This window comes from Gopherus evgoodei, chromosome 3, assembly GCF_007399415.2.
Source record: "Gopherus evgoodei ecotype Sinaloan lineage chromosome 3, rGopEvg1_v1.p, whole genome shotgun sequence".
NCBI classification, from domain to species: Eukaryota; Metazoa; Chordata; order Testudines; family Testudinidae; genus Gopherus; species Gopherus evgoodei.
In genome coordinates, this window is record NC_044324.1 from 7,596,902 (window position 1) to 7,614,759 (window position 17,858).

The 17,858-nt window shown below is 44.5% G+C and overlaps 1 protein-coding gene across 2 annotated transcripts in view; it reads right to left on the reverse strand.

Moving 5' to 3' along the window:
• The window catches only part of SCN8A (sodium voltage-gated channel alpha subunit 8), a 129,974-nt gene that overhangs the window by 70,359 nt on the left and 41,757 nt on the right, over window positions 1-17,858 (reverse strand). The window contains exons 3-6 of one of the 2 annotated variants that reach the window (XM_030554892.1): window positions 12,399-12,517; window positions 8,751-8,840; window positions 8,367-8,495; window positions 5,544-5,635 (exon numbers count right to left, since the gene is read on the reverse strand). In XM_030554892.1, the coding sequence (XP_030410752.1) occupies window positions 5,544-5,635; window positions 8,367-8,495; window positions 8,751-8,840; window positions 12,399-12,517 (430 nt within the window). Of the gene's footprint in view, window positions 1-5,543; window positions 5,636-5,767; window positions 5,860-8,366; window positions 8,496-8,750; window positions 8,841-12,398; window positions 12,518-17,858 lie in introns of both variants that reach the window. The other variant, XM_030554893.1, reaches the window with a different exon arrangement.

A 17,858-nucleotide genomic window follows, 5' to 3' on the forward strand; every position in this document is an offset into this window, starting at 1 on the left:
TTGGGAACTAAGTTTTCAAGGTGAGGCGGGCTTAGTTTCCATTTGCGATGGACTCAACATGTGTTTCTTCACACAATTTGTCAAGTTAGATAATGTGACTCTTGTTCTATAGAACAGTATGCAGAGCAAGTTCTATGCTTAATTCACCAACTATTAAAAGTTGCCTGTGAGATGTTCAGCTGTCTGTCTTCCCAGCCTAAAGCAGAACCACTGATGAGACACACTATCCATCTGTCGATACTAGGGATCTTTTCGAACAGGTTAGAATAGTACTGTGGATCTGGTTTTAGGTGACCTGACCCATTTTTACTGAGCTACTTTCAAGACTGCTCCATTTCATTAAAAAAGGACCTGCCTTCCTTAAGTCAGCTCTGCACTATGGCTCACATGGTTTTAAAACTGGTTCCGCTAAATTGGTTTTTAAATTTCCCCAGTATAGATAGGCCCCAGGAGACAACTTGCAGCATCACTACTTTATTCTTTCAGAATGTAAAAGATGCAGCTTCCACTGTCACTTGCCCCTCAGTCTGTGTGCCACATGTACCTGACTATCAGTGAAAGGTGGCAGATTGACAGCCCTGCAGAAGAGTCGCAGGACAATATATACACACCACGCTAGACATCTAGCCTGCATGTCTGTAGAAATCGCCTCTAGATGTGAAGAATTAAGCTCACTCCTCTAGGACTATTTAGTGTTTGGCCTCTTTGCTGAGGTTTCCAATGCCTTGGGCCACTTGGCACCTGCTATGTTGTTTGCATGTATGATGCGCACTCTTCTCCAGCAGAAACTGCACTAAGACCAACATACTCATTTAGCAAAGATCACCAAACCATCTTATGATTAAGGTGACCAGATGTCCCATTTTTAAAGGGAGAGTCCCCTTTTTCGGGACTTTTTCTTATATAGGCACCTATTATGCCCCACCTCCTGTCCCGTTTTTTCACAGTTGCTATCTGGTAACCCTACTTATGATAGTCATATTTGGGAACTACTGCTAGCATAGCCTTACGGTGACCAGACAGCAAGTGTGAAAAATCGAGACAGAGGGTGAGGTGTAATTGGAGCATATATAAGGAAAAGTCCCAAGTATCAGCACTGTTCCTATAAAATCGGGACATCTAGTCACCCTACATAGACTAGAACTGAGCTGGTGAAGTAGAGGTGAATGTCTCAATATCCTGTTACTGATCCACTAAGCCATGCAAACTCTCCACCCTACATAAAATTTTATCCAGCAGCATGTCTCCAGTCCTGTATACTTTTCATTTATATCTCATTTAAACACCCACTGCTCATCTGAAGAGGCCAATTCTAATTATTTACAAAAGGTTTATTTAACATCTGTCATAATAATAAAATGGTTTTCTTTTTAGGTCATTGTGATATTAGAATTCCCATCCCACTGCATGCACTGAAGTAACAAGAGAAAACATTTAGATTTTAACATATTCAAATATATTACCCTGAGAAAAGTACACTTCTACCCTGTCTGCATAGTAAGCCATCAAGTAAAATACTAGCTCTCTGCCCCACAACTAGTGCTTCCAAGCTTACCGTAATGACAACCAACCAGTAGGTTAATTACCTAAATTCACAATTCTTGCTAGTCATGGGACCAGAAGGCAGGGGTTATGTTTTGCAAAGCCTCTACTGGGCCCAAGCACTGCACAATCAGGGGAGATCCTGATCTAGGTTCTAATTTAAGTCAGTGACCAAAGCTCCGCCCATTTCCAATTCTAGCCTTAGAATTCAATGCATTCAATACTGTAAAAAGGTAGCACAGTCACTAACAGTTTCCTGCAAACTGGCTATACTGAACTTAACAATGTGGGGTGGGATGGAACTCAGATCCTCCCTGCTCCAAAAGCACACTTGAGCTAGCAAGGAATGTGTGTTAGCAGTTAGGAGCACCGGGCCTAGGATATGCAGCTGAACAGTTCCACATCTTTTCCTATGAGGTCACTGGCATGTTTACACACACTAACTAGGCAGTTGATTACCCTGTTTCACTCTGCTATACTGATGAATGTGAAGCACATCCTAAAGCAGTTTCAGCATACTGTTAAGATAAGTTCCTATCTGCATCCTAAAAGACTTGCCCATACCGGTATTGCCCTGGCCTCTTCCTTTGTCAGTCAGTGTTAAAGGCATTCTGAACTATATGCATTTCCTCACCTTTTGGGGGCAAAGCCAGACTTTCAGGCACCTGCTCCCCTACTTGGTGTAAACTTTGCTTGTACCAATCAGAAACGAACACACACAGTTTTTGGGCCCCGTCCCCTATGACACTTCTATGATGTCATAGTGGGTATTTTAGGCTGGTCTGCCATGTGCAGGCAGAAGAGGAGAAAGAAAAACGAATCCCGTGTACCTTGTGCACACCCGTAACCGAGCCTGATCGCCTCGAAGCCTCTCTCAGCTCACGTGTTTCAAGCAGAGTTTCTACATTTGCCGGTCGTTATGAGTTGGTTTGTATTCGTAAGTATTGGTTATTACTAAATGCTACATCTGTGTTTATAAATATTGTTTACTGCATCTTTGTTTATAAATATTGTTTAATAGTAAATACTTTAGCCATTGTATGTTTTAAGTTCCATTAACCCTATTAGCTAATCATACGCTGCTCCCCTTCCCCTTGTAACTATCCCCAATAAAACTTTAAATTAATTAATTTTAGTTGTGTGCGTGCTTGCAGTTTGCATCGTGACCCAGACCCCTCCTTGCATCCCTTACCTATACAGTCTATTGCCACATGCAGCCTGGTAAATAACAGCTCTGCATTTTTCTTTCGCCCCTAAAAGTACGTGGCAATCTACACATACTTTTTCTTTAACCAAGGTAGTTTAAGAACTGCAGTGCACTGACAGCATCACAACTGCTCTCCAAGCAGTGCATCATCATCAGCGATAATCAGATAGTTCTTCCTCCTTAGGTGTGTACCTTAAGCTCTGCTGCCAACCATCCAACAAGGCTAAGTAAGAGCATTCTAATTAAGGAGCAATTCTCTATCATTCAGTGCAAGAAAAGCAGGTGGTATTTAAGAGCATCATGCAGCAGGTAGGGTTTATAAATATGGTAGGCTTGGCAGTCTGGAGGGAGGGAAAAGGCACCTGCCTCCAAGAACACGAGTTTGGTGGTTTTTTTTGCAAACATACATGCAATAGCACACTGAGGGCTTGTCTACATCAGAAAGTTGCAGCGCTGGTGAGGGAGTTACAGCGCTGCAACTTTGAAGGTGTACACATCTGCAGGGCATCACCAGCGCTGCAACTCCCTGTTTGCAGCGCTGGCCGTACTCCCGTTTTGTCTCGGGTGTAGAGGATCCAGCGCTGGTGATCCAGCGCTGGTAATCCAATGTAGGCACTTACCAGCGCTTTTCTTGACCTCCGTGGAAGGAGGAAGCCTCTGGTAATCAAGCTGGTCTCCTTTCCCGGTTTGCTCTCTCGTTCCCGGAACCCCGAGCAAGCAGGTCTCCTTCCCTGCGGTTTGCTGGGTGGCTCCGGGAACGCGAGAGCAAACCGCGGCGAAGCTGGTCTCCTTTCCCGGTTTGCTCTCTCGTTCCCGGAACCCCGAGCAAGCAGGTCTCCTTCCCTGCGGTTTGCTGGGTGGCTCCAGGAATGCGAGAGCAAACCGCGGCGAAGCTGGTCTCCTTTCCCGGTTTGTTCTCTCGTTCCCGGAACCCCGAGCAAGCAGGTCTTCCCAGCGGTTTGCTGGGTGGCTCCGGGAACGCGAGAGCAAACCGCGGCGAAGCTGGTCTCCTTTCCCGGTTTGCTCTCGCGTTCCCCGAACCCCGAGCAAGCAGGTCTCCTTCCCTGCGGTTTGCTGGGTGGCTCCGGGAACGCGAGAGCAAACCGCGGCGAAGCTGGTCTCTTTTCCCGGTTTGCTCTCTCGTTCCCGGAACCCCGAGCAAGCAGGTCTCCTTCCCTGCGGTTTGCTGGGTGGCTCCAGGAACGCGAGAGCAAACCGCGGCGAAGCTGGTCTCCTTTCCCGGTTTGTTCTCTCGTTCCCGGAACCCCGAGCAAGCAGGTCTTCCCAGCGGTTTGCTGGGTGGCTCCGGGAACGCGAGAGCAAACCGCGGCGAAGCTGGTCTCCTTTCCCGGTTTGCTCTCGCGTTCCCGGAACCCCCCTTGAAGCCGCCCAACAGCGCTGCAGTGTGGCCACATCTAACACCACTTGCAGCGCTGGTTGCTGTAAGTGTGGCCACTCTGCAGCGCTGGCCCTATACAGCTGTACTAATACAGCTGCAACAACCAGCGCTGCAAAATTTTAGATGTAGACATGGCCTGAGAAAATAGCAGGATGTTGCTGCACATCGTTTACTTAACAAGTAAAGATGGCACTATCGCTCATTCCAGAGCAGAGCTACATTTTGGAGAGCTGGAGAAAGAGGTAGGCTGGGCTTAACATCATTAAAAACACACAACCCGAGGTAACAATTTTACATCACTTCTCCCTCGAACCCTGGAATAGACCATGCTCTGAGGCTATCTGTATTTTCAGTGCTCTTCACGCCTTCAGAAATATTCCCTCAGTACATTGTCAGAAAAAAAATATATAAAAAACACTCCACACTTTCCATCCCCAAAGCACTATACAAACTATCAACTTGTTAAACCTAATATCCGGGAGGCAAGTAAGCACATCTCATTCCCATTTGCCAGATCAGAAGACAAAACAAAGGAGGTTTAAGATCAAAACTCTCCCAAGGGGCTTCTGATTTTGGGTGCCCAACTTCAGATGTGCTGAGCACCCAAAACTCTAACAAGAAGTCCCTAGAAGATGTAGTTGCTCGGCAACCTGAAAATCAGGCTCTACTTAGGTGTCTAATGTTGGGTGTCCAAAAATTCACACACTCAAAAATAGAGGCCACACATATGAGCAGCATGGTAAGCAAAGCCCAAGAACTTCCGGTGCCTCATCACATGCTTCATTCACCAAGCCAGGAAGCCACAGTGAAGGAAGCGCCATTATTTGGCACTTTAAAAACCAGACTGGACAACGTGCTGGACAATGTAGTATTGCCGAAGGCTTCCCTGCACTGGCTGCAGGGCGTAGTGGATGGGCAAGTGTAGCCATACCCTAGGTGATCCAATGATTGGATAAAGCGAAAGCACTGTATGCCCTGACACAGTAGGGATCATAACCCCCGTCCCCAGCCCCCAGAATGACAGGTTATTTTTAAAAAATCCCCATTAGTGTAACTCCAAAAGTTCCTGAAATGAACTGGATGACTCCTGGAGCAAGGCAGTACTCAGCCTGAGTAGGAGTGGCAGTAGCTGGCCCTTTATTTGTTCTGAAGTATACTTCAGGGTTTTCACAGAGGCTAGATATTGATAGACATGCACTCAAGAGGATGGTATACAATTATCAGTATTCATCCAATGGTTCTGCATTATTTTTTTACATCACTGTTGATTCATACAGACTGCAAAGCCCATCAAAAATGTCCCAGTGCCATTTTTGAAAGGTAAGTAGTGGGAGAAGTGGGAGGAAAGAGAAAGACATACACAAAATAAGCATTAATGCTTAAAAGCTCTCTCACCTGGAATAACAGAGATAGTTTTCAAAGCTCGGAGAACTCTGAAAGTTCTCAATGCTGACACATTCCCAAGGTCCACAAACTCTGTGACATATCTGTAATGAGGGAGGTCACACACAAAAAACACAATGACAAAACATACACCAAAAAAACAACTACAGACAAAGCAATACATCACTCACAGGGGCCTGTACCCAACAGCTAACACCAACCGGAGGCCGCCTTACCTGGAATTACAGAAATAGTTTTCAAAGCTCTCAGAACCCTGAAAGTGCGCAGAGCTGAAACATTGCCTAGGTTTACAAACTCTGTTATATACCTGCAGAATTAAACCAGAGTTAATGGCACCATTGGGTTCACCTGCCTTTTAATATAATCGTTTGTAGGAAACAGACTGTAATTTAAAATGCTTTAGAACTGGCATTGATAGAGACAGAAAAAGATACAAAGCCAAAACCAGTTTAAAAATGTCTCAAGAACATAGGCCAATTAGACCAGTTGCATGGTTTGTTCTTTGAGCTTCCCCAATCTCGAGTCTAATGTTTTAATACTGTATGGACCTGTGCAAAGTAAGTTTAAAAAGTTACTTGGCAAAAGAAACCAGGTATGTTTGGAGAGACTGTTTTCTCAGTTCAGTGGGGCGTGTTGTCAATCAGAGCTATTTCACTTTCCTCCCTGTTTTTAATCGTCATCAACATTTGCAGTTATGCAGCATCTAAGTGCCTCACAGACATTAATTCAGTAAACTTTGCCACCTCTCTGTAAGGCACAGTTAAGTATTATCACCATTTTACAGATGGCCAGACTTGGGGCACAGAGAGGCTAACTGAATCAGTATCAAAGCCAGGAATAGAACCCAAGAGTCCTGGCTCCAAGGTCCCCTATTGTAACCACTAAACAAACTGCCTCTGAAAATAATTCTGCTGTTTTGGGAAAGTCTGGCATTTCGTAGCTTTCCAGGCACTCCGGGTCAAATTGACCAGTGTGCAGAAGAACTAGCTAGACATCACCTAAACCTCATGAGTGGGATTTAAATGATCTATAAGCCTTGGTGAATTGGGGACAAATCCTCCTGATATGACAGCAGTACAACCCCACTGATGGTAAGGTGATTGTATGGCTATAACATGAGTGAGCCCACAATGCTTGGTACTGATGCTTTTGAGAGCCTGACAGTGTTAACATTGCCTTGCTTGTTAACTTACCATCCAGCTGCACAACAAATGATATTGGATGAGATTTTCAAAAGGAGTTAGAGGCGTTAGTTGCAATTGATTGTGAATTGGGAACCTTACTCCTTTAGGTGCCTATGAAAATCTCAGGCGCTGACTAGTTGAATGTAAGGCCTCATTTGCATTTCTTGAACAATGCATCTTTTAGTCAACAATACATAGAAAGGACAACTAGTGAAAGTGCTGGCACCCAAAAAACCCAGTGCCCCAAGCATCTGCAGTCAGTCAACACTGGGGCCCGATATTTCAGAAAAGCAGAGCACCCACAACTCCAGCGAAATGCAAGTCCCCCGGACCCTTGAAAATCAGACCCTCAAGTCTTCATCAATGATCTCTCTGATTTCAGTAGCCAGTGTTGGCCCTGGACAGGTGTAAAATGTGTCAAAGCAAATATGGAAGGGAAAAAATTATTCCTCTCCCAGGCGTTGGTCAGATTGTCATTGACATATTTCCACTGACAATAGCTGGAGTTGTAAGAGTGCGTTAGAACAGGCCAAGAGGTGAAACATATTTTTATAACCTACAGAGCATCAAATGTTTAGAATTCATCTCTAATTAGGAAAATGAATTTAGTGGTCTACCTGCTGTAAGACACCTGGGCACCTCACTGCTTATTAGACTTGGAAAATAAGTTGATTCAGCAAAAGGGAAAAAGAATGAGCTAGACAAAATAAAATACTGTATGGTAAACTTCCTTTTTTGGGATTCTGAATCTTTAGCCGCAAAAGGTTAATATCTATCTATTAACCCAAAAGTATCCAAGATGCTGCCCAAGAAATCCTAACATGCAAACCAAAGCCACGGAGGGAGTCAGTGGTGGAGCAGGGATTTAGAAATTCCTAGTTCCCATCCCCGTGCTCAGCTTACCAGAACATGCCAACTCTCTGGCGTAGGGATAAAGCTAGAATGTTGGGCACTAATTACAAAACCCTACCTCACCATAGGGCCCCAAACTGTGGGGTGCGCCACCCAGGGGGCGTGCAGAGGAACTTTAGGTGGGCGCACAATGGGTCCCCGGTCCAAGGGAGGGAGGCAGGGAGCCAGCGTCACCCAGCCTTGCTCTGTCCCTAGCCGCAGCTTCGCTCCACTCCACCCCAGCTCTGCCCTCATTCCTTCTCCACCCTCAGGCCAACTCCAGTCCTAGCCCCAGCTCCTCCCCCATCCCCAGCTCTGCCTTCAGCCCAAGCATCTCTGCTCAGGAAGCCTTGGCTGTGCAGAAATGGAGTGCAGGCACAAACAGATTCCATTACTGGTGGGGGGAGAGGGGAAACGCAACAGGAAAAGTTGGGGCACCGCTGCCATAGGTGCATATTCAGAAAGCGGTGATTTGCTCCAAACATGTTCAAGACAAAGCCGTTGTAAGCAGATGCAGCTCCACTAATTTTAGTGGAGTTGCATTTAGCTCTCTCTATCTCAGAACTGCACTGAAAATAAAAGCCAGAGTCTAGAGTTTGATCTTTTTGGTGACCACTTTAAGATTTCCTTAGCTTTTCCTTTTTTCCTATGTGCCTGTCTCACACGAAGATTCAACCCCCTTCCACATTTCATGTACAGATGGAATTGGTAACAGGAATAACCTGAAAATGCAACTTACGCCATCATGATGACACTGAAATCTAGCCAGTTCCATGGATCACGAAGGAAAGTAAAACCATCTATGCAGAAACCTCTTGCAATAATTTTCACAAGTGATTCAAATGTATAAATACCAGTGAATGTGTACCTGTTGAAAGGGAAGTAAAAAACAGAACTCTGCTAAGAACAATGTAGTAAAAATATAATTTCAGTCACGAAAAAATCTTTTCAAATATATTAACTTAACAAATCAAGGGGTTATAAAACCCCTATCCTACTCCCACTGACTTAAATGGGAGCAAGAGCAGGCTTACTGAATAAATGAAACAAAATTCTACAAGAATTTAAGGAAAAAACTTTGAATTATTTAAAAAGAGAAAAATACAAAAAAAATGCTACTTACTCCACATTCTTCGACCATTCAGGTGGGTTACTAAAAGTCATGAATACACAGTTGGTCAAAATAGTGCACATAATGATCATGCTAAATAATGTAGAGTGAAGTCAAGGAACAAAGGGACACGCTAAATTGGCTATTTACATCTTTGTAAAATTCACTCCAATATAGAGACAATTCTAATTAGAATCATTTCCAGCCAGTGATCTATTCACTATCAGCGAGATAGGACAAGAGCCAAGACAACATCCAGCACAGGAGATGGAGAAAAGACATTTTTGCATATAATTTTTTTCCATTTAACTATCTCATTGGTTTCCCCACAATTCTCTGATCTTTTGGACACTATGGGGCTGATTCTCCACTGCATTCTGATTTGGTAGCAATTTATATCCAGTTTACACTTGTGCAAACAACTGCATGAGGGACAGAGCGACAGTGAACTGAGAAATATCACTCTCCAAAGGGCATTGCACACACACACAGGGAGCACAGAATTTTCACATTAGTTAATATTTATGGCAAGTTAACACAGTTCTGTCCTGCCTCCAGGCATTGAACAGAGGAAAGTGCACACGTGCTTCCTACTCATATTCTGCAACCAAACAAGGAAAACAAAAATACTGTCTCATCTCTTTAACATCAGACATTGTACTGCTTAGAACTAATCATGAAGGCCATAAAATTGTAATGTACATTGAAAAAAAATCAGGTGCATGAATAGACTCAGACTAAGGTCAGCAGAGGCCATCATGATCATCTAGTTCAGGGGTGGCCAACCTGTGGCTCCAGAGCCACATGCAGCTCTTCAGAACTTACTATGCAGCTCCTTCTATAGGCACCAACTCCAGGACTGGAGCTACAGGCCCCAACTTTCTAGTGTGCCAGGGGGTGCTCACTGCTCAATCCCCAGTTCCGTCCCAGGCCCCAGCCCCACTCCACCCCTTCCCGCACCCTCTCTGAGCCTGCTGTGTCCTTGCTCATCCCCCTCCTGCATGCCACAAAACAGCTGATCAGGAGGTGCGGTGGGGAGGGGGAGGCCCTGATCGACAGGGCTGGGAGGGGTTGGAGTCTCTGAGAGCAGAGGGGTAGCTGATGGGGGGCTGCTGATGTATTACTGTGGCTCTTTGGCAATGTACATTGGTAAATTCTGGCTCCTTCTCAGGCTCAGGTTGGCCACCCCTGATCTAGTTGGACCTCCTGCACGTTGCAGGCCAGAGAAACTCACCCACACGCTCCTGTAAATAAAAGAGAGAGTCCCTACCTCCTGCTTCCTAACAATTTACATTCCTCCTTTAAGTGAAACATCCCCCCAGACAATTTCATCTACATCCAGGAATAGCAACACAATCTGCTGGTAAATGAAATGAATGAGCAGCATCGTATTACATCACTTGTTAGTCAGAAACCTGGCTAGGATTTCAGTTTGGGGTTTTTCCCAACTGCATGAAACATGGGGTGCATTTGATATGATATGCATAACTGCAAAGTGAATCCTACTGGACAGGTAGAGTCTAGCATCTTAGGAGACAAATTTTCTTTCCCACCCTCCCCCCCCAATTTTGTGCATTCAGCTGAAGGAGGCAGGTGCGCCCACCTTGCACCAGTTGCTGCCATCAAGTGACCAGCTGTCCAATCCATTGGCATAAGTCCCCTGATATGATTGCTCACTCTTGCAGGGGCGATCACTTGCATGAGCAAAAAGTGAACAAGTCTCAAATGTGTTACTCAAAAAATGAAAGGTGTTTTTTTCATAGGCAGCACATGGTTTTCATACAACAAGAAATTGGGGGGGGGGAATCCCTATGGCTCTTAAACTAAAGGATTATGACATTGGCCCTTTCAAACCCCATCTTGTATAACGTGGTTCAGACAACTTGCAACCCACTCTTTTAACATCCACTGAAATGACCAATTGCCAAAAGTAACATGAACTCCTTATACACGCAGGTTGGGATTTTCAGAAATGGTCAGCATTAACTTAATTCTGCTTCCACTGAAGTCAACAGGAAAACCCCCATTGTCTTCAGAGGGGACAGAGTTATGCCTTGATTTCAAATGCTGATGCATTTTTGAGACTCCTACCCTGTAATAATTTTACCAGGACCCTTCTAGGATTTACAGCCTACTGGACAGAATCTAAAAATAACCACAAGAATTCCATTTGCAATGTCAATATGTCAAGGCCTTATATTTTCTAAAGATTCCTTCGTACATAATTTCTTCTCTAAAAGTAAAGGGTTACCTGGTGCTAGATGCATATGTTATATTCAAGAGAACTGAAATCAAGATGAAGCATAGCTTATTGTTACGATTATGATTACAGCTTTATCAAACTGAAATATAACTTTTCTCTCTCTCTGTTTCCAAACTGCCAGTCCTAGACAGACAGATAGATAGATAAGAATATTTTAGAGACAAACAAATTTGATAATTTATTTTGTAAATATGTTTTATTATTTATAACGTCTCAGGATTTTTGTTTGATTCCTCCTAGATGTGAATATATTTTATATTTATATGTAAATGCATTTTGTGTATTTTTAAAATGCAGATACCATCAAAAGTAAATGTGTAAACAGACACCTTCTTACTAATAGTCTGATCCTTTTTTGTATTCAGAGTCATATATGGAGGGTCTGAAGACAAAAAGAAGCATGTATTCATTACTCTTTACTGTTAAGAGTGATTCAGGAGCAACACAGCTGCAGCAGATAGAGACAGATTCTATTTTGACTCAGGCATCAACAGAATTGTTAACCAAGAGCCTGATCCAAAGCCACTGGGAAGTGTTTTCATCAGCTTCGGATCAGGCTTCAGTTTCACCTGCAAAATCTTTGCTTCAAAATGGTCAGATGTGTGCCCATCTGTGAGAGCTACATTTACAAGCAACAAGACATAACCTAGAAAGAACACAGTTCAACTCACAGATCAAGTTTCCAGCACTAGCAGCTGGAAAACACACATTTTATCAGCAAGCCAAGCCAAACTGATATGGAAGCTTTTGAGATACCACAGACCTGGGACTCCACAAGGTCTATTTTACAGTCACTTTGCAGAGTAGAAAACTATGATTTGCCAGACTGGAAAGACCCATCTCATCCAGTAAGTTCTCTCTTACAACACAAGCATCAGATGCTTCAGAGAAAGTGGATCATTATGGAATAAACCTGCCCATAGAGGGAAGTTTGAGAGACAGCAACAGACTTATAATTATGTTCCTATTCATCTCTATGTAAAGCACCATTGGCTGCATCTCTGGCTCATAGTTTGTTTAATGGTTTCACCAGCTAGATAAACCTTTACTTCTCTTGTGGAGCATAGCCGTAGACTATTTCTGTTCCCGTATTTAGTGGTTCTTGGGTACTGGAAGAATGGATGTGCATATACACAGTATAGTGTGGATCTTTGTAAATGAAATGTTACTGGATATGCCAGGCGTATAGGAACTATAATTACTTATTCATAAACAAAATAATTACTAATGTATAAACTTGGAGCCCAATCCATTGAGATCCCCTTCACTGACCTCGCCGAGTGTTGACTGTGTACTACATAAGTAAGTTTTGAACCAAGCAGTAAGACAAGTCATTGATTTTTTCGAGCAGTAAAACATCAGCAGCACAGCAGTCAATTATTAATAAAAAAGGATATGAATGTATCAAAATTTTAATAGCTATTCTCCTAAGCAGATTAAAAGGAGTTAAAATGTACAAGGCAGGTGTGGCACTAAATCGGAAGAGTGTTTTCCCTCTGTTTAGTACTACAAAGGTCTGCAGAGAAAGAGAGAGAGAGAGAGAGTTAATGCATGAAATATCAAAGTATGAAACATGTGTACAGGAAAAAACAGGACAACTTTCAGGGCAAGAATTTAAAAGTCACACAAGAATTACATTTTCTGGTGTTTGTAAGAAGATTAGTGTTTAAGAAGTCCCCCACCTCATGCCAGAGTATCATTATTATTGGTTTTGTGGTACCATCTAGAGGCTGAACAAAGATCAGAGCCCCTTGTGCCAAGCACTGTATAAACAGAAGAGAGAGAGTCCCTGGCCCCAAGAGTTTACAATCGAAACAGCCAAGACAGACAGAGCGGGAGAAAAGAAGTATTACTATCCCCGCCTTATGAAGGGGGAGGGACCCAGGCCCAGAGATATTAAGTGACTTGCCAAAGGTCATGCAGAAAGTCAGTAGCAGAGCCAGAGCTGAACCCAGACCTCAAGTCCTAGTTCAGCACCTTAACCTAAGACTATCCTACATCTCAAATATGGCAGACAAAGGGCTTCATAGATCTGTGACTCTCCCAGTTCTGCTAATTACATTGCCACCCTGCATCAGTTTGTGGCAAGGGCACACTTCATCATCTGCAAAGGAGGAGGAAAAAGTGACATAAGCAGAAAAAACAATATCCTGAAGCTCAACCCTGGCAGAACTGAGCAGAGCCAGGTGTCCAGCACAGACATGCATGCTGCTCCCCGAGAGCGCTGAGCATACTGCATAATGCTGCACACACTTGAACTATGACCGTGTATTTCCATCGCCTCCTCCTCCCCCGTTAGAAATGTGAAAACGTACAGGAAAGTGCCAGGCAGGGCTTCTCTCCTTGCTCTTACACAAGCTGTGTAATAAACTAGGTAAGTAAATATCCACTGGGCAAAACAGGTTTTTCCTACTCAGACCTCACCTCCCAAAATACAAATCATCCATTTCAACAACCTATCAGAGCCTTTGTGACCTCCCTCATCAGACAGACCCTGCATCCCACCAGAGAGAGAGAGAGAACCTGCATCACCTCCCTAGTCAAACCGATCCTTCCCTCCCCCCATGCCCCCACCAGAAAGTACACGTGGCCTCCCTCAGACACACACTCCCGTCCCCCCACGCGTAGGGCCTCCCTTGTCAGATTGATCCCTCTCCTCCCCCTCACACACGACCCCCCTCGTCCCACCTAGAGTTGTGAATACCTTATTTCCCAAGCTCTGCTCCCTTGAACAAAGCCCAGCAGTTGATTTGACAACTACAGAAGCTATAAAAAATTACAATCCAGGCACATCCAAGTATATAAAGCATGCCCCTCCCCTGCAAAGGGAAAAAAATCTCTCATTACAACTACGGAAGATGCACTGCCCATCAGTCCAGTGAATGTGGGTGAGAACATTCAGGAGCTACATTGCTTGCCCCTTTCATCACAACAGCAGACAGAACGAGAGTGACACGTTAAAAGGCAGCAATGTGATTACAGCCAGCATCAAGCAAGAACTGTCAGGATTCAGGGACCCTTGTTTTACTCAAATTCAAAATTAGCTATTGGCCACTCAAGAAAGTCTCTCTTGCACAATCAGCTAGGAAGGAACCAACTCCACAGCTAAAAGGCTTACAGAATAAGCAGCATATATATAAGGGGGGATTTCTGATTAAATAAACACAAGGGGGGGGATCACCTGTGGTAATGAGTTATGATAAACAGATAAACCCCAACTGGCCCTCTTGTTAACACCTCAGCAGAGAAGCCAAGGAAACAGGGCTATGAGAAGATGGTGGTTCTGCTGGGCCTAAGTTCCCGCATGCTGGCCACGCAGTAGAGAGAACCTTTTAGTGCCACTGCCCATGCTATTGCTCTTCTGTGCATGGAGGATTCCCATCACCAGAGGTCTCCGTGCAGCACAAAAGCCATACAATTCCCCACCACCACCACCACGATAAAAAAAATAGGCTGAACTGTTTGAGCTGTCCAACCTGCAGGAAGCCTTCATGCCTGCTATTTACCGGCTTCATATCTAGACAAGGTTGCTTTACAAAGGTATCTGCAATGTAACATTAACATGGGATACACTGAATGTAACAGCCCCATCCCTCAGAGGGCCCTTTAATGAGCCCAATTACAGAAAAGCCAGTGGAATCAACAGGATCCATGTTGAGTCTCCACACAGCAGTGTAGTGCCTGCTTTCTCCCTCCACAGATGTGCTGAGTACTCATTGGTTATTGCTGTAGATCTGGGCCTAGATCGGGGTGGGCAAACGACGGCCCACGAGCCATTTTAAGATGGCCCTCGAGCTCCCGCTGGGGAGCGGGGTATAGGGCCATTCCACATGGCTCCCAGAAGCAGTGGCATGGTCCTGCTCTGCCACTCCAGCCGGGGAGCAGGGTCGGGGGCCGCTCCACACTGCTTCCAGAAGCAGCAGCATGGCCCCACTACAACACCTATATATAGGGGTTGCCTGGGCTCCGCTCTGGATGCTGTCCCCACCCGAAGTGCCACCTCCACAGCTCCCATTGGCTGGGAACCGCGGCCAATGGGAACTGCAAAGCCGCCTGGCCATGGCTCCGCATAGGAGCCATAGCAGGGATATTGCAACTGCTTCTGGGAGCTGCTTGAGGTAAGCACCACCTTGAGCCTGCACCCCTGAGCTTCTCCCCGTGCCCCAACCCACTGCCCCAGCCCTGATCCCCTTCTCTCCCTCCAAACTCCTCAAACCTCCTGCACCCCAAACCCCTCATCCCCAGCCCCACTCCAGAGCCTGCATCCCCAGCCGGAGCCCTAACCCCCACCACAGCCTGGAACCCACACTGAACTCCCTATTTCTGGCCCCACCCTGAAGTCCGCATCCCCAACCAATGCCCTCACCCCCTACGGCACCCCAACCCCAATTTTGTGAGCATTCCTGGCCTGCTATACAATTTCTATTCCCAGATGTGGCCCTTAAGTTTGTCCACCCTGGCCTAGATTTTTTTTTAAATGTTCAGTCTGAGTAATCTAAGGAGCAATATGGATTTCTCTCTCTCACACACACACACAATCACAGACTTTAACCAGACAACATCCCCTTAGAAGAAACCACTACACGTTATCTGCAAATGGAAGGCTACAGTTTGGCCTGAAGCTCACAGAAGAGAGACTATGGAGCATCATTGGCCATTGGATGCCTTTTTTGAAGGGATATTTTATTTTCTCCACCTTATTAAAATACTCCTTCTTTCTCTTTGAGGAAAAGAATTATTAACAATTTTACAGATGGGGAAAAAAGGTGATGCACAGAGATGTAAAGTTATTTCCCAAAGCTACACCACAAATCCATTGCAGATCCAGGATTAGAACTTCAGAATTCCTAACTCCCAATGCTTTGCTCATTATTCCAGACGTACTATGTCTCAATGTGTTATTGGGTTTGTAATGAGTTTCTGTATTGTCTGAGTAGTGGCATCTGCTCACCATAAAAGTGGCTGACACATAGGTCCTCAGGGCTTCTCCAGTGCTATGAGGTAGTGGGTGACTTCCAGCCCAAATGACCCTGAAGAGGTGAAGCTCAGAAAGGTGAACAGACAGGTCAATTCTGGAGTGACTGGTGCACTTTAAGACAGCAGTAGAAGGATTACTTGCACTGGATCAGTTAAATTGGAAGTAGGAAGTATTCAAACTGCCACTAAACTACTTTAACTCCAGATGATTCAGAAGCGCTGCAGTTATGAATTGCATTGAGTTCAAAGTCCAGAGAGCCATCAATGGAGTGTGTGCACACATGTGGCAACCACTAAAATAAGAGAGTTAAACCAGTCCAACTTCTATATGTTGACGACAAGATTATCATTGGCTTCAGCAGGAGTTGGGTAAGGCCCAGCATATGTGAACAATTTTACTCTGATACACTAGCAGAAAGACCCTCCCTCCAAATACAACAAAAACTCTCCGGTCTAAACAGACTTGTTCACATCTACATTGGGAATCTGTGTAGGCAGTGACAATTATGAGCTGCCAAGATGTTGGAGATGTTCCCCATTGTCCTGGAGCAGGTGAGGCAGCAGTTCAGACTATTCACAGTTGATAAGGCTCCAGGCCTAGGGGAATTGTATACTCAAATCCTGCAGGAAGTAGGACAGAGGAAAGCCATAAGGGTAAGATTTACACAGAAAACTAGAAAGCTCCAATAATTAACAACGAAGAAAGGGAGGATCTTGCCAACTTCAAAAGAGAAGCTGCTAGTCTGACCTCAGTTGTGGGGGGAAGATATTGGAAGCACTGATTGGGAACAAGATTACAACACATTCAGAAATGTATAATTAAGTGAGAAGCAGTCCACAGGGACTCGCCAAGCAAAGGATCACATGCCACAGCCTTCCTAATATTCTTTTAAGATGTTATTGCCTTGGTAGATAAGTGGAAGTGGAGGGAGGAGAGAAAAAAAGCAAGTGGGTCATAATTTATTTTGATTTCAATGTCATTTGAGGCCACAGTGTGAGTGATTGAGTCCCAAAAAGTCAGACTCCAGAAAGTATGGTGCAGTAGTGAAAGGAGACAAAATTACTGAAACAGATGAACAACAGACTGAAGGAAAGGACATTAAGGATGTTTGTGAATGGATACAACTCCAGTGAGAGAGAGAAAACGTAAGGTCTACAATGGATCAGTATGACTAACATAGGAATCACTATATCAAATCAGACCAAAAACCCATCTAAATCCAGTATTTCATCTCTGACAGTGACCGATACTAAATGCTAAATTTACCTTAGATGCACACACTCCTGACTGAGGGAAATTATTTCCAAACTATTTAAATTTCCTTCTGTCTCATAATTAAGCTGGGTGGCAGCAGATGAAGAACAGAGAGAAAAACAACGTAAAGGCGCTTGAGTTTAGCATTATTGGTTAATAGACTGTGCTGTTCACTGTACCAACAGTGAGTTGTACTCAACGGTGCAAGCCAAATACAAGCTAGAAATTAGAGCCTAGAAGGAAGCACAGTACAATCTAGGGGAAGAAAGAAGAGGGAAATGTTTCCAGGAGATTGTTAATCAAGCAACATGTGGGGACCACATAAAACAGGGTTGTACAATTTAACTCAAGCTCAGCCTTAGGCAAATCTGGATCTACGATCCCGCAGCGTGCATCACTTACCAGATTGTTTTTCCAGCTCAGGAAAGTAACAGTGCACCAGTTTACACTGTCTCTGTCACAAGAAGGGACAGTTTGTTTGTTTCATTTAAACCTGCCTAAAGCAAAGTTAAGATTCTTCAGCAATCCCCCCAGGATTCTTGGATTAAGTAGATTTCTCTCCCAGATGAACCACATGGCCCCTGCCCCTTGGCCTCAGACCACCTTGCAATGCACCCAGGAAAGT